At 40.8% G+C, this 17,978-nt stretch overlaps 1 protein-coding gene across 4 annotated transcripts in view; it reads right to left on the bottom strand.

The window, feature by feature from the left end:
* Nucleotides 1-9,600: 9,600 nt before the first annotated feature.
* Nucleotides 9,601-17,978, bottom strand: part of LOC135204669 (zinc finger protein 239-like) — a 58,312-nt gene continuing 49,934 nt past the window's right edge. For 2 of the 4 annotated variants that reach the window (XM_064234824.1, XM_064234822.1), the window contains one exon: nt 9,601-11,016. In XM_064234824.1, the coding sequence (XP_064090894.1) occupies nt 9,845-10,942 (1,098 nt within the window). In that variant the 5' untranslated portion in view covers nt 10,943-11,016 and the 3' untranslated portion in view covers nt 9,601-9,844. Of the gene's footprint in view, nt 11,017-11,494; nt 11,608-17,978 lie in introns of all 4 variants that reach the window. The other 2 variants (XM_064234823.1, XM_064234825.1) reach the window with 2 other exon arrangements.

Below are 17,978 nucleotides of genomic sequence, written 5' to 3'. Positions count from 1 at the left end.
TTTAGTCTAGGAACTACTTAGAATTGTTCTTAGCTGTGAGATATCTATTATGTTTAGCTCTTAATGACACTTCTAGGCCACTTTCAGGAATCCATTCCACAGGAACTTTTGACAAATGAATCTCATGACTCAACCCTCATGAGTCAAGGCCATTTTTGCTTCACCTCTGGTACTACATAATGGCAGGAAATAACAAGAGTTGTACAGACATTCTGAAACAATGAAAAAAAAAAAAGTTTCTGTGCCAGTTTTCAGTGAGAAATGACACATCTGTTTGCATGTTACACTTTTCTTTGGCCAATTGCACATCCGGAAACACAACTCGCCATGAAACTTGGAGATGTAGAACAATACTGGGCTCCTTTCTAAGGCGTCTTCATGAACCTTAATATAAAAAGTATACTCGAATCTCTCACATGTCCTAAGAGGGGAAATGTTACGTATGCAAACTAAAAAGGCCTTCGAGTCACAGACGTACATTCATAGTCCATTCTCGCTAAGATAAGTGCATCATTACCTAATTGCCGAGTCTAAGAAACATATACAAAGGTGTAGAAATCAGATCAAATCCATAGAAATATAACTTGCAGAATATTGAGAAATATTCCCTGATAATACAATCCATTTGGGAACATATAAAGGTTATTTGTTAAACAAAGAAAGTAATATATAAAATACATTACTATTTTGGTGATTTAAGCATCTTAACAGTGTGATGCCTTCTGTTCATCAAGGCATTTCTATTCTCGAAGCAGCTCAGTCAGAAGACCTACCACTGATTATTTGGCTTTCTGGAGATTCTATCTTTATAAAAATGGGACTCACTATCTATTATATGCATTCTCTACAAAAATTAGGTTGCATGGCAAAACTAAATGACCCTCTTTAGCACATCTGATAAAGTTACAAAAAGGACTTTGCCTGAGTTTTACAAAAATACACTTCGTTCCATGTTAGAGAAACAGAACTTGAAAAGAAATCTGACAATTTGTTTATTTACAATGTTAACGCAGGTTTACGTCTATTCCAGGAGTCCAATATTATCTTTGGTACTTTTAGAATACCTACAGAATTTACAATCAGCACCAAAGTAATAAAATAAACTATACCAGTAAGAAAAAATGTCAGTAACATAATTTCAAGTTATTATCATTTCTAGACAAAACTATCAAGCTGTTTAGGACAACATTAGGAAACATTAACCAAGTGGATGATGCCAAAGTGATGAAATCTGGATATCTTTGAAAACCCAAAATCTTTTTAAGCCTATTGTATTATTATGTTAATATCTTTTAAAACCAAATATGATATTGTTATGATACAATAAAGTTTCATACATACTTACCTGGCAGATATATACGATAAATGGCCCACCCAGCCTCCCCGCAGGAGACAGGTGGAAGAGAAAAATCTGGTTCTAGAAGGTAATGGTTCCTATTCCTGCCACCCAGCGGCAGGACGGTAGATCACCTGACCTACCTACCTGTAGCGTGTGCCGCGAAATTCGAATTTCTGTCGGGGAAGACGGAGTCTTAGCTAAGTATATATCTGCCAGGTAAGTATGTATGAAACTTTATTGTATCATAACAATATCATTTTCATACATTCAACTTCCCTGACAGATATATACTTAGCTGATTGGCACCCTTTGGTGGAGGGTAAGAGACAGCTATTCACTGATTAGACAGGTAAACAACATACGTTGTAGGTAATAAATAAATAAAACCTTGGTTCCTATGTGTTTAGACGAAGGGTTGACTTCCTAGCTATTGCTAGGAGTCTGCTTCGTCTCAGAACCTCAGCGAGGATGTGACCTATGGCTAAGAGTTCTCGTAGATCTGTCAATGGGGTCTTATCCACTTATGTGGCAATACACCTATGCCTAGTGGCATAATTAAGGAGCACAACACCGATCCCGATCACCTGATCCTAACACGAGGGTTAGTGCTTAATTTGAAAAGAGTTATCCCCAAACTCCTTTCAAACAACCCAAAGAACAAAACACTATGTTAAAATAAAAATTAACTCAGTTAAGGATCAGTGTCAGCTACCTATCCCAGCAACGTATCCGTAGACACGTATAACCAAGAGAGAAGGATCTCTCGTAGGTCAACTTGACCTCCTTCGTGCTAAGGGAAGTCAACTCTCGAGTTGCATCTTCCGTAAGTTACAGCTAATATGTCCTTCACGACATATTGTTATGGAACTAACAAGAATTCATAAAAGCTTGCACTTCAAGCGCTTTTAATTCTCAGCTGTTTGAAGGAATCATCAAGTTATTCATGAAGTGCTTAGCGAGCACATTTGTTTCAAAGAAGAAGACCAGGGCTTCCTTTGAAATGGATCTCTTCTGGATGAAGCCTAGAGCCTGGCTGGCGCCTCGCGCCTGGTTGGCGCCTCGTGCCTGGCTGGGGCCTCGTGCCTGCCTGGCGCCTAGCACCTTGGCTGGCTCCTCCCCACTTGCTGGAGTTTCGAGCTTGGTAGAGTCTCGAGGAAGTCTGGCGATGTCCACATCGGACACTCTTATCTGTCCGATTTTTTCGCCTCTAGCACATCTGTGCCAGGTTGTAGGCCTGCTCTTTCTCCTCATCAGACAATGACAGTGTTCTTGGGACTGTTTGCCTCTGGCGTTTTTTACGCCTGTTTTGGCATATGGCACCTGGTTGGCGCTACATTGTCCAAAAGTCCTGAACATCCACAATAGTTTATCAGGAGACTGGAGAAGGGTGGAAGAAGTTCTTCCCCTTTGAGCTTTGGCCTCTCCGGCAAGGGGAGGTGATTGTAGTCAGCTACATCCAGTAGACGATAGGATATCTAACCGTACGAGAGATAAGAGTCTTCCTCCGAGGAGGGTCCTTCTTGAATACTTCCGTTGCTCACGAGATCTCTTCTTACATGTTGAAGGGGGTTCTCATTGCAGAATCTTCCCTATCCTTGCCTGATGGAAGGAAAGAAGCCTGGAAGTCTAAGGAGACTCCGAGCTGAAATTGGGAGGACTCCTGATTTCTAGCTCTTTATTGTATCCCTCTGAACACCTTCTGGGAAGCATTTCGAGCCGTCATCGCATTCCAAAGACTCTGTAGGCAAACGTTTGAACCATTCTACTGTAGATGAAAACGTAAGTACCCTGCCTGGACAACGAATCCTCTATCTGAAAACATTGAATCAGGAATAGGGGGTTTTAGTTCTTTTGCCAGACATACTATGCTGGCAAGAACCCATTGCCTAGTTTCCATAGAATCTGATGCGAGATTCCAATGCTCAAAAAATTCACTTGTCTTCTGGTCGTTTAGGACCAAGAGAAACAAAGAATTCCCTCATAAAAATTTCTCAAAGAAGTTTGATGAGGAGCAGTTCCATCTTGTCGGAACATGGAATCTGTGGCCACAAAAAAGATCCCATTAGAAGTACATGATATCCTACTCTTGTCATATTGAGGTATCGTATAAGATCTCGAAGATCTTAATCCTCTGCTATCTCCAATTCCCTTTGTAGAGACAGAGTATAGCCTTTTACTGCGTTCTTTGATAGCAGATATATACAAAGGTGATTCTTCCCCCTGAAAGGGAAGAAAAAACCGCTATGTGGTTCACAGAGGTATCGGAAGAGGACAGTTTCCTCATTCCCTCTAGCACGATCTGCAGCAATTCTATGTCTTGGCCATGACTATTGTAATTTACCTTGAAAAAATCCTCTCATTCATGTCCACTTCTGAGTCTGCACGCAGACAGACTCAGAGTGGAGAGGTTGTTAAGGTCCATTTATAATAGATGCTGATAGAATATCCAGACTCTTGGAAAAGACTTCCAAAACATGCTGTGAGAAGAACGTGACCTCTGTGAATCCAACCTCTCTAAGGCCAAAATGAGGCATAAAGTATTATCCTCTCTTTCTTTGATGCCCTTTATCTTAAATTCTGTAAAGAATTTATATTTATGGGAAAAAAGACTAAAGTTTATTCCCCTTTCTATAAAATAAAGATGGCGTATATTGCTAACTCTCTTGGTTCGAGGAAAAGGAAGCAGTCTATAGGAAGCCTGTTCGTCTTCTACCTTGCTAAGAGATCTATGAAGAAGACTTTCCGCAGGTTCTCACAACTCTTTCCAATAAATGTTAGACATACGTTAACAGTTATTATCGTCGATCGAGAAGGTTCTCACGGACATGCAAAATCTTGCATCGAACCTCTTAAGGATCGTTACGTTCCCTGTCTGTTTTCCAACTAGGTTCTCTTTTGTTAACGCGAACAGGGGCGAAAAAAAAAGAGATTCTCGATGCTCTTTGCGATATGAGAGAGTCGTGGAATTGGCCTAAGTGATTAAAATAAATCATTTCATCGTTCCTTGTAAGCGACCCCTTTCCGATTAAATGGGTAACGAAAACAGGAATGAATCTTGCCATTACCGAGCCTGCTGTCCGAGAGGCTACTGGACTCTTAGGTTAATAACTCGCTAAAACGAGAAAATATCTTGGAAAATTGCGCCAGGCTGGCGCTTCTGGCGCATTGCGCCAGACTGGCGCTTCCTTCTAATTCTTTTTAGGTTATGTGCCAGAACATCTGTGCCTTTATAGTACCCGACATCCTTTCACATGTTAATTCCGTTCTTAGTAGAAAAAAACTTTTATATACGTAGTATAGTCCATTCAGGGAAACAACTTCTGCCACGAAGAGAATGTTTCCCATCCGACTCATCCATCTTCTCCTGAGCAGGTACTCTAATAAGCCATGCTTTCGTAAGCATGAGAGCATTATATATAATGTTCTGCTGCGATAGAATCCTTCAATAATGTTACCTACGGTAAACAGCATTGAAAGGTTGTAATATCTCTCTTATTGAAAGCTTCTTGGCAAAAGGCAGACAATATTTTATGTTAGCTTAACTATCCCCTCAATCCGAGGCTAAGACCGCGATTGTAGGGGAGAGATACGGATAGTTATTCCATCCAGCAGGAGAGAGAGATGTAACCGACTGCTCATGACCGACACCTACATGGTACTGCGTTGGTCTAAGCGATAGCAGTCTCCGTTAGCCGTCTGGCCTTACTCTTCCAGAGTTGCCAGCTACTCCATTTAATAAAGGAATCCTATAAAATTATTATCGAACTTCAGGAAGTTCTTATTAAAGCATATTTAAGCAAAACAAGACTTCGATAAATCTAGAAGCTAAGTAGGTGTTGTCTTAACAATCCGTTTAACCCTTAAACGCCGAAGCGGTAAAAAAAAAAATGTCTCCCGTGTGCCGGAGACGTTTCAGAGTGAGCGCGGAAGCGGAAAAAATATTTTTTTCAAAAAATCACAGCGCGCTTAGTTTCCAAGATTAAGAGTTCATTTGTGGCTCCTTTTTTTGTCATTGCCTGAAGTTTAGTATGCAACTATCAGAAATGAAAAATATTATCATTATCATATATAAATAATGCGATATATGATAGCGCAAAAACGAAATTTCATATATAATTGTATTCAAATCGCGCTGTGCGCAAAACGGTTGAAGGTAACAAGTTACTTTTTTTTTCGTTGTAATGTACACTAAATTGCAATCATTTTGGTATATAACACATTGTAAAACGATAAAAGCAACACAGAGAAAATATTATCACAAAATAATGCATGAATTTGTAATGCGCAGACGTAAACAAATATTTTTTTCAAAAATTCACCATAAATCTAAATATTGTCCTAGAGACTTCCAATTTCTTTCAAAATGAAGACAAATGATTGAATATTACTATACTATTAGCTTACAAATGCAGTTTTCGACCATATCTGACGAGTTAAAGTTGACCGAATGTCGAATTTTTTTATATTGTTTTTTTATATGCAATTATTTCGGAAATAAGAAAAGCTACAACTTTCAAATATTTTTCGTTTTATTTTACATGAAATTGCGCACATTTTCATATATAAAACTCTATGAAATGCCTAATATGAAACGGAGCAAATATTCCGAGAATGGGACTTACGCATTTCGGAGATTTGTGGCGGAGAATCCGCGCGCGGAGGGAAGGAAATTTTTTTTAAAAATTCACCATAAATTTAAATATTGTGCTAGAGACTTCGAATTTGTTTCACGATGAAGATAAATGACTGAATATTACTAGACTGTAAGAGTTTAATCTTACAATTGCGTTTTTCGACCATTTCGGTAGTCAAATTTGACGGAACGTGGTTTTTTTCTATTTATCGTGATTTATATGCAAATATTTCAAAAATGAGAAAAGCTACAACCTTCAACTATTTTTTGTTGTATTATACATGAAATTGCACACATTTTCATATATAAAACTTTATGTAACGGCTAATTTAAAATGGTGCAAACATTACCACAATCGCATGTATAATTTTTTTCGGAAGAGTTACCGCGCGAACGTAAGGAAAAAGTTTTTTCATATATTCACCATAAATCGAAATATTGTGCTAGAGACTTCCAATTAGTTGCAAAATTAAGGTAAATGATTGAATATTACTAAAATATAAGAGTTTTGCTTACAATTGCGTTTTTTTACCATTTCGTTATCGTTATTTATATGAAAATATCTCAAAACTGATAAAAGCTACAATCATGAGTATTTTTTTTTGTATTTTACATGAAATTGCGCACATTTTCATATATAATACTCCATGTAACGGCTAATGTAAAATGGTAAAAAAATTATGTCAAAGTGACGAAATAATTTCCGAGATGTGTCACAGATACTTTTTAGTGCGGCAAGAAAGAAATTCGCGCTTGCGCGCCTGCGTAACGATTGTAAACAAAACAACACCTTGATCCGTGAACTCCCAGCATCCCCCAAGGCGCGTGATTCAAGAGTTTTCGGCTGGTAGGCCTAAAAGTATTTTTCCGCGAATTTTAAAAAAACTTTTGTATGTCGACGTAAAATACGTCCAGTCGGCGTTTAAGGGTTAAGCGTAGACCTTCCTAGGAAAGTCCTAGAAGGATACTGGTAATTGAGTTGCACAGCAAAGAAGTAACTACGGTATGTGTTTATGATTTGACCGTATCCTATTCTCATACAGCAGATACTCTACTACCTTCTACTATCTTCGTTCTTTTCGTTAATAGAACGATAGAAAGAGTATATATATCTCCTTAAGGAAGGAAGTTAATCCAGGAACTCTTTAAATCTTCGTGATTTCCTCATAAATCGCGAAAGAGAAAGAATTCCTGTTCATCTCTAGGGTTTACGGAAGGAAGTAGATATTTCCTATCCGCCATCATACCCAAACGTCGATGAGATTCTTATTAAGAAAAACTCCCAAAGCTCTTGCCTCCTCATAACAAGGGAAGAGCATGAATGAAGGAGAGTCCGCATTGAGAGGAACTGCCTAACACAGGAGTCTTCTGAATAATGAAAAAGGGCTTCTCTTAGTATCAGAATCCTTCTGACAAAAGCGACGGCTGCCTGTGCGACATCTTGCACCTTTGCCAGGGGAAAGTTGCTCAAGTTAAAAACTCAAAGAGGAGCCTCGCAACTGACCTCTCTCAAAAGAAGATTTTGGAATATTCTGGCGTCTGGATCCTTGCGCCTGGAATGTTCCGCGCGCTAGAAAGGAGACTCTCTCCTGGAACGTTCCGCTTGCGTGGAAGGTCCCGTGCGCCCTGATAGTTCCGAGCGCCTACTAGTCTCCTTTTAGGAGCCTCTTGCCCGTAAACGTTCAATGGAAGGATCCTTCTGATTGCCACTCTACTATAAGGCTCCTCGGTCTAGCTGTCTGTTTTCTCTTTGAAGGCGCCTTGCGCCAAGAAAAATTTTCTGGAATGCGGCTCGCGCTCAGTTGCTGGAATGCGGCTTGCGTTTGTCTGTAGTAACGTGGCTTGCGCTAGTCTGTTGGAACACGGCTTGCTGCTGGCTGTTGGAACGTGGCTCGCGCTTGCTTGTTGGAACGCGGCTTCCTGGCTGGCTCTTCGCTTGTAGTCCAGTTGGCGCTCAGTGTTCTCTTAGTTTTCAGAGAACGCGCTAGATCGTCCGAACTCCAAACATGTACATTCTTCGTCTTTTCGGACGTAAGATGAAGAAACGGAAGAAGACACTTTTTTAAGGATGCCTTTCCAATGGCTATCCCTGACAGTCTGGGACGTCTTACAGATCCTGCCGAAGGGACGCCCGATCAGAGGGGATTCTCCATAACCTCCGAAAGGCTTTCGACTTTCCTTCTCCTCTGGGCTTGTGAGCTTGGAAGAGATCTAGGGCTGAGAGCGAGACAGAGCCGATCGGACGCACCCTCCACTATTTTAGGACGCCTTTCCAATGGCGAACTTGGCAGTCTGGGACGTTCTACAGATCCTGCCGAGGGGACGCCTGATCGGTGGGGATTCTCCATAACCTCCGTAAGGCTTTCGACTTTCCTTCTCCTCTGGGCCAGGGAGCTTGGAAGCGGTCTAGACCTGGGAGCGAAACAGAGCCGATCAGAACGCACCCTCCACTGCACAGGGAACACTAAATTCACTTCTTACCTTATACGAGCTCGCATTTTGAGCTACATCCATTTATCTTCAAATTTATTAATTTGTAGATTCTGTGGAGTAAGAAGGAGATGAGGATGCAAAAACTCTAACTGCTTGTTAGCACGAGAGCTATTAAAGCTTCTAAAGGAAGCGTAAAAAAGTTATATGCTTTTCTGACTTCCTAAAGTAGGAAGTTAGAGTTTTATATTTCCTCAATCAAGTTCTAACACTTATTACACGTATTAATGAATAAATATTAATATTTCCCTTTCTTGCAAACTATATGAGTGTCTACCGAAAACTTCGGTAGTTACACTTCATAAATTCTTGGAAATTTTCGAAGTCAATTTTTATTAAAAAGTTAATAAAAGCGTATGCCGAACCAAAGACCCAGTACTTCCCTGCAAAAGACACCCCAGAAGATCGATGGCGATGAAACACGAAAATCAAGTCAGGAGTTACTGCAAAAGTTTGTTTACAATACGGCGACAGAGAAAAATCTGGTTCTAGAAGGTAATGGTTCCTATTCCTGCCACCCAGCGGCAGGACGGTAGATCACCTGACCTACCTACCTGTAGCGTGTGCCGCGAAATTCGAATTTCTGTCGGGGAAGACGGAGTCTTAGCTAAGTATATATCTGTCAGGGAAGTTGAATGTATGAAAATGTTTGTTTAAGGAAAAATAATACTACCTGATTTTCCTGCTGTTTATGAGCAAAATACCAGACACAATTGCATAAACATGTAAGTCACTGAACAAATGGAAGTTAAATTACATTGCTTTCACAAAACTACTTCACACAAAAGTATAAAGAAATAAAGTACAATTACTCCCCTTGAGAATGAGACCAAAACCAGGGTTCTGTCAGCAAAAATAAATTTGTAGACGATAAAAAAAAATAGTTTTTGTGCTAAGAAACAATAAGCAATAACTCTCCTCCTTTCTCAGTGTTCTCTCGACACATTTATTGATAACACTGACAAATGAATTGGTCTCAACTGAACAATCAGTTACATAAAAACCTTTGAAATCATAAAAATATCGACAAGACCTTAAAATAGTAGTGATTCAGTGTTTTATCTTAGAACTAGTGGTTATTAACTAATAATCATATATATATATATATATATATATATATATATATATATATTATATAATTTATATTTATATATGCGTATAAACATTTTTTTCATAAGGTAAATATAATCATTTTTAACTTGCTGCACTTATCTGAGCTCATAAGCAAAAGTTCCCCAATAAAGAAAGAGAGCATTTTCTTGTCCACTTATGTCAAACAAAATTTCGCTTGCCAATGTTACTTAACAATATTCAAATTACAGCAGTTATGTAAAAGCATCTAATAAAAATTACTTGGACAGAGATAATTATACAGTTTCTGTCTAGTGTGAATTCCCGTGTCTTTTGAGATTGTTTTTTAAGGGAATGCTTTCTCTCATGCATTGAGTTTTCATGTGTTTTGCGAGATTACTTGACGCAGAAAAACTTTTTTGACATACAGAGCAAGTATATGGTTTCTCTCCTGTATGAGTTCTTATGTGACATTTGAGAGTACTTGAATCAGAAAAACTTTTTTGACATACAGAGCAAGCATATGGTTTCTCTCCCATATGAGTTCTCATGTGGTATTTGAGAGCACCTGAACTAGAAAAACTTCTTTGACATACAGAGCAAGTATATGGTTTCTCACCTGTATGAGTTCTCATGTGTGTTTTGAGATTACTTGATTGAGAAAAACTACTTTGACATACAGAGCAAGTATATGGTTTCACTCCTGTATGGGTTCTCATGTGTATTTTGAGATGACTTGAAACAGAAAAACTTGTTTGACATACAGAGCAAGTATATGGTTTCTCTCCTGTATGAGTTTTCATGTGTGTTTTGAGATGATTTGTAACAGAAAAACTTCTTTGACAAATAGAGCAAGTATATGGTTTCTCTTCAGTATGAGTTCGCATATGTATTTTGAGATTACCTCGAAGAGAAAAACTTCTTTGACATATAGAACAAGTATATGGTTTCTCTCCCGTATGAGTTCTCATGTGACTTTTGAGAGTACTTGCAATAGAAAAACTTTTTTGACATACAGAGCAAGTATATGGTTTCTCTCCCGTATGAGTTCTCATGTGGGATTTCAGGTTGTCAAGTTTTGAAAACGTCCTTTGGCATTCAGCACAAGTTAATTGCTTCCCTGCTATGTTACTTCTACCCAAATGTTTATTTTCTTCTTCAATACAGGTATTTTTCTTTCCACTCTCATCATCACAGCTTGGAGAGCTGTCCTTTTCACACTTAATACTAGATTGAGAAGAACAGTTCACATCAAAATCACCATAGTCAAAAAATTCCGGTTCTGCCTTGACTTCTAAGAAGTGGTCTGCAAACGAAGAGTTGTCATCTGTGTTTTCAGTTGGACCCTCCTCCAGATCCTCTTTCTCTTCTTTGAGTGGCAGCAATGGTGACGATTCTTCAGCTTCCATTTCCACAGGATGTTCTATGTGCAATACTCAATCCTAGTTAGGATCCAAAGGAAAGTTCCTCCGTTTGGAAGAATCTGAAATAAAACAAACAATCTGAGACCAACATGTTCTGAATGGCACCGTTTATAACAACTCTTAAAGTAAGCATCCATACGAAAACAAATATCCCAATGCAATGATCATCTGGACACAATTTGTCTCAAAATAAATAAAACATTGTAAGCAACAAATTTAGTCAGGCCAATGTTGTTGACAATTCAACAACTGGCTCTGACTTATGCCAGATTTCCACCTATGACAAACATTATGAAAGGGTCTGTCATATCTTGGGGACTGTTTGTGCTCTCATATAACAGACGAAGGTTCATATGCTCGTAGGAACAAATGATTTTTTTTTTTCAATTCTGATGCCAAGAGAGCTAAGCTTAAACAGTTAGACAGTTTCTAACTTCAAGAGTTAAACTTGAAACCATACATGAACAACATTACTGATAAATGTACAAATAATCTTTTGAATACTTGCAGCAAAATAAAATGAACGACAGTACTCACAAGTTCCCAACAAGACCAAGGAACAGAGTTCCTTTTTGATAATTATGTACCGTAACTTTAATTTCCAAGGACCTCTCACTCACCAAGTCTGCATTTGGTGCTTTGCAAATTCTCTGCAGGATAGAGAAAGTGGTCATTATAAATACACAGGAAGTGTATTGGGGTTACATTAGTTCACAGATATATTAATGTTTTCCTCAGACACCCCCACAAATAGTTAGAACCCGCGAATAGGTGGAACCCCTACAAAAATGCTGAAAATGGGCTATTTTGTTAATTAAAACTCAAGAAAAACCCACTAAAAATTTGTATACCTGGTTTTTTAATAGTTTTATCACAAAAAGTGCATTTTATGATGAAATTGATAAAAAAACTGGATATTTCTCATAAGAAAATACAGCGGATACATGAATTTCCTGTGAATAATGGGAGGAAATGTTTTAGAGAGAGAAATCCAAGAATTTGTGAGTCTGCGAATACGGAGAACGCTAATGGGGGTGGGGGGGTGGGATGTCACTGAATCACTTATTATTAGGTTAACGTAAAATTATTATTTCTTTTGTTGGTTTAAATCAGCCTTGTTTACTTTTAAGTTAACTTTTTGCTGAGTATGTTTACTCTTGTGTTACCATGAGTTAAGTGGCTTTACGATCGTTTGTCAGTGTTTTTGCGCCTCCTCCTCCTCCTTTGTGTATTAGTGAACTATAGTTTTAACAATTGTTATTCTTTTGCTTTGAGTGTTTATAAACACCAGGAAGGTGCTGTGTGGACTTGGTCAACCGGTCAATGACAATTCAGGTCTTGACAAGGTCTCACCAGGACTGTTTCCCGTCGCAGCACTTATATTGTGATTTATTTGGAGGAAGACTTTGAATCTTTACCTTTTGGACCACGCACTTGGATATTTCCCTAACGGATTCTGGAAGACGCAAATATACGTCTGTTGTGTGTGTGTCCTTGGATCACGGTTATTGTATGCAGGTGCTGTTGTCACCTGCGACATTCACGCTGCTGTAGGGAGTTTCACAGAGGCTGTCATCTGCGACCGCTGATTCTGCCCCTTTTTCCCATTGGAGGATTTTGACGGGAAAACCAGTGTCGTCGCTGTATCCCGGCACTGGATTTTGGATTTATTTTACGTGTCATCCTCATCCAGCTGCTATATACAGGAGTGAGAGCAACTTGGCTCGTTAGGTGACAAGTAGGGAGGCTGCCGCCAGGTAAGACGTATTATTGTTCCTTTTGCATCGGGACAATGCGTTGCCCTTTAATACCTGGTGTACAGTACAGTTGGGTGGATTGATTAGGACCAAAGATTCGACCCCTTTTCTGGTACTTCACTTGAGGTGAAGTTATATGCTTTTGGCAATTTTGATATTTGTTTATATATATGTATATATATTTACATATGTTGTCATAATTGATGTGAGTTAGTATTTAGTGGACTGAGTTCCACACTGCTTAGCTTTGTGTTGTAGGTAGGAATATAAAGGTTTTCTTTGTTTTCATCTCCTTCCTTCTACCTTATTATTATTATTAGGTTATTGATAATTTTGGCTAGCCTTATTTTGGATCCAACTCGTTATATATTAAGTATGTTTTTTCTCTTGAAATTTTCTTTGATTAGGTTTTAGTGTATTAGCTTTAGGGTAGCTTGTGAGTTCCCGAGAACCAGGTATCTGTTCTCTTGATTATTTATCTGTGCAATTAAGTGTATTTAATCTACAAGGTTGACTTAAGTAATTTTCTAGTTTATGATAAATATTGTTAAGTTTTCTTGAGTTTCTGTTTCCGTCCTTCCTTGTCACTGAGGTACATGTACTGACTGCTGTCCTTGTGAATATACAGACCTAGTAGAACCTGTATTGCAACCTGGGAGGTTGTAACACTTATTGATGCTGCAATACCATAGGACACCAGAGTAGATGCAAAAGAAAGAAAACTAAATTTATAAGAATCAAGACCTGAAAATAGAAATATCAGAATTTTTAAAAAGTAAATTGTATTTTTCCTAACTATACAAACCTGAGGTCCTATACATAAGGAATTACTTTCGGCGTAGCTGGAATTACGGCAGTTTAATTCTTGAACAAGGTGGTTGGGCAGTAACTACTGTGTGGCAGGCGGGTAGGCCCGCCTGCCTGGATGTAAACACTCCACTTTGCCTTTTGGCCCAGGTTCAGATTGAGGGGTGGCATGAGGTGGGCATTAATGTAAAGGACCTCAGGTTTGTATAGTTAGGAAAAATACAATTTACTTTAAAAATTGTGATTTGTTCCTACACGATATACAAACCCTCAGTCCTTTACATGAGGAAGACTCAATGATTGGTGGGAGGAATCTGAGTGAGCCTCTAGAACTGATTGGAGTTCTGCACACCTGGGCTACTCCTCCTGGTCGTAAGAGCGAGGAGGAGTGCCCTGCCTCTGAAAACTTGATCGGAGAATAGGAACTGCATGATCAAGAGTCAAACTTTTCGAAATGAGTGAGGAATCGTAACTCATCTGAAAATGGGCTGGGAAGAATATTTTAGAGCCAGAGGCATTAATGCAAAGTTCTGGGAAGGGTTTGCCTTATTGCCAGTCTTCTTCCTCCCCTTGCTAGAGGAAGGAGCGGGATTGCGTCTAGGATTCTGATATGAAAAAAAGGAAGGAAGCTTGATGTGTAAGCTTACCGCACCAATCACCAGACCGGAAAGTGTAAGTTCGAGTCCTATCCTCAACCCGAAGGAAGAGGAGTAGAAGGACGAGGTGGGGAAGGTGGAGAGGCCAGTCACTCTCACATCCTTCTTACCTCTAGAACTGCACACCATGGGCGAGATGCAACTTGTCCTCTTGAAGGAGCCGGGTAAGCAAACACAATCTGCAACCATCTACCACTGGTCCAAGGAAATAAGGTTCCAAGGACCTGTGGGCAGACCCGAAGGAAGAATGATATAAACATAATCGCAATGAGACCTCATCGATCTTCCTGTCTGACATATTCTTCGGAGTGATGAAATGTACCCATCCACTGGACTATCCAATTGCAGAGAAGTCTCTCACTGTCTCGTAAGATTCGGAGAGACGTGTCATCGGACACTTCTGCAATGGCAGTTCGCAGCGGATAAAGACACCGACACTCCATTCTGGGTGTCGATCCTTTATGGGTACAGCAACGCGCCAGTAGGGCAAAGTAATGACTGAACTGGATCAACCAATACAAAGTCCACAGCGTAGTTCATGACGGACTCGGACTCTTCAACAGATGCTGACTGACTCCACTCAATGCACTGTCATGCATCTGAGACGTAGTCACAACATGACACCCACCTTTTGAAGGGTTATGCTGAGAAAAATCATACAAATCGCATATCTTGTTCACCACCGATGTTGGGAGACAAGATGATGTTTCTTTCAAGGCATGTGCACATCAGACAATAGTCAATGCCTTCTACAGACCAAGGTCCCTGTGATGGCAAGACAAGTTTCTCATCAGTAGTTGAATCTCAACTAAGGAGAAACAATATTATATTACTAGTGAATAACTAAGGCGAATGCGGACCTATATCTTCACAGTTGAATCGAGAGAAGTAAACTCAAGATTCTGATCATAGAAAAAGTCCCATTGATGACACCAACTAGTGAAGACAGTTTTAATCCTTGTTGTTTTACAGAGGACTGAAAAAGCTAATCCGCTATTTCATTGCTGTTCGGTGAGAAAGTCGGAGTTTGCAATGAAAGCAGAGCATCTTTCAGTAAAGAAAACATAGGTATTGTACTGCCTGAAGAATTGCTTCTCGTGGGTTGGATCAGGGAGGACGTTTCTATTTACTTTGGAAGCAGAGCTGGCAGGGCGGGAACAGGCGAATTCTTCCAGTATTCATTTAAAATTCGGGTGAACAAAGAATAATTGAACACCTTATATATTAGAGGACAATCTCAGATTGTCTGAAGAATATCATTCTGCGTCATCGCAGCAGCAGTTGCGATGAAGCGGAAGACTAGGCTACAGACTTTGGTTACTGTGAAGTAAACAGAAAGATGGTAACGAGTCAAGTGAGATATATCTGTCTGAAAATTCTTGCAATGGCAAAATGCGATGCAGGAGAGATGGGCATACACATATGCGAGAATTCCAGCCAACCAGAGACCAAAGTCTGTGATTGCCGGGCAGAGATTCGAATCGGTAGTCAATCCTCGACAGGAGAAATAATACCAAACTGAAATATCTCGGAGAGCAAGCAGTACTGAGGCAGCGTCATACACCACTCGCTCGACTTGTCATCATCCTGAGTTGTCAGGTATTCCATTTCATGAAGGAATGCATTCGGCTAGAACCATCGAGCACAAAAAAGATACGCTCAAGCATTTGCATTTTAACAGAAATGGGAGGGAAGAAAACCCTCCTATTCGGTGATAATGCAAATGCTGTGGGGCTGTTGGTAAACAATATCACTAGTTATCTCAAAATTGAAACCGGTAACTCTTGGGGGGCCTAAAAGGCCGTCATGAGTTCCAGGTGAATTAAGAGAGAAATCTATGTAGTATATTTGTAGGTTCCTATACTTCACACTCCAGTCTAATTCTCCTTCATTTGAGGAACAAGAATAAGGACTGGAAGCAGACCTCCTTCATTCTCTAATGAAGAGAGCGAAGGAGAAGTTTTCCCGGAGGGAGACTTCTAGTGATAACAGGATACCGAAGATGACGAGTTCAAGCTGAACTGGATGTTCCCAAAACAGTAGCACTGGAGAGGCATTCAAACCTCTTGGTGCTATCCATCCTGAACGGATTGATATGTTCAGTAAGATCCTAGGATTGAACCAAAAACATAGTCTCTCGGGTTCGAAAATTCCAAGGAGTAGATTCTACCGAATTCCTCTTATTTCCTAGTTCATTCTGGTATAACCAGAAAGTAAAGGAAAAAAAAGAGGAGGATGATTGACTGTTATTGCCCGCTCTTCTCTGTATCTTGGGGCGATGGCTTACTGAGGCGACGGACCGTCAGGCCCATCCAGGCCGAGCCCCTCCTGAGACACTCTTCCTTCAGCAGGATGAACCTTGCCAGCTCACACATGATCTCCTCTAACCACTTGAGCGTACGACCTATCCGGTTCTAAGACTGAACCGGACACATAGGCTCTTGTGGCTGGACCGGGAAAAGCGCACTCCTCACGATATCCCCTGGTCGCCTCACTTCTACCCGTGTATCCCGCCAAGGAGGTTGAAGTGACAGGTGAGGCAGATATGATGCTCCTGGTCTGTCTACCGGCAGAACCAGTGGATGGAGAGGGCTGCAGGCGATCACCAACCCGCAGTGATGACCGGTCTGCCAGTCTAGACCAGTGGTCTCCCTGTGGAGAAGTGCTGGTCCGAGGACGGTAGCGTCGATCTTTTGTATCAGTTGAGCTGCTACCAGCTGCTCGGACCGTCTGATTACGCTGGTGTGATCGACGGTCCATCAATGCAGTGAGACCGAGCACTGTCCTCACGACGTGTCATGGTTCCAGAAGCAGCCGAAGCTGCTCCCAGGGACCTGGGGGACCTCCTCCCAGTCTTGTCTCGTGAATGGTCCGGTGGGGCCGTCATGCCAACCCTGGGTACCAGATGATCGTTATGAGAATGATCACCGGTCAGGCGAGAGTCACCTGGGTGACTCTTACCATCCTTCCGCCCCGTGCTGGAGTCCTGGCGGTGAGCACGCTCAGCAGCCTGGATTCTGGCTGCATGGTCACCAGCAGGTGACTGTACACTCTGAGAAGCTCGCTGGCGAGCACCCGAGACGGTTCTCGCTCCAGAACCGGGAGCAGTGGTACCGGTAGTAGCTGGTACCTATACGGTCCCCGTCTTTTTCTTCCCTAAGGAAGGAGAGATGGTTCCCGTTCCCAGAGGGACGGAAGGACCAGCGGAAGGCCCACCTGTCTCACTGAGATGATGAAACAGACCTTTACAAGTCTCTGTGTGAGACTTCTTAAGGAGCGTGAGACCACCTTCTTCTTCCTCGGTTGGGGAGACTTGGAAGGAGAAGTGGAGGAGGCGGCAGAAGATGACGACGAAACCTTCCTCTTTTCTTGGACTTCTTCGCCAACTTCCTCAGGACAGCAGAAAGGTCTCCCATCCAGGATGGGGCTGCGGCGACTGCCGAAGCAGCAGGCCCTAGTGCGACATGGGAAGGAGGACCTGACAGAGCAGCTGCACTTCCATGGGCAATATCGTCGGGCATATGTGTTTGGAAATCTCAGAAAACCAAATCACCCTGCAAAAGCTAGAAATTCCAAGGAATTTAATGGCTTAGCGAGACTCCCAACTTTCGTAATAACAATACTGGGAATGTCTGTCTCGACAGTGTGTTTAGAAACTACAGAAAAACCATAACATTCTGAAATCGCCAGAAATTCCAAGATATTCGAGCATTCGGCGAGATTCCCGGTTATTGTAGTAACAATTACCAGGAATTCTTGTCTTGCCCAAGTGTTTGCAGATTGTAGAAGACCAAAACACTC

This window comes from Macrobrachium nipponense, chromosome 47, assembly GCF_015104395.2.
Source record: "Macrobrachium nipponense isolate FS-2020 chromosome 47, ASM1510439v2, whole genome shotgun sequence".
Lineage (NCBI taxonomy): Eukaryota > Metazoa > Arthropoda > Malacostraca > Decapoda > Palaemonidae > Macrobrachium > Macrobrachium nipponense.
This window is presented reverse-complemented; position numbering and strand designations above follow the sequence as displayed.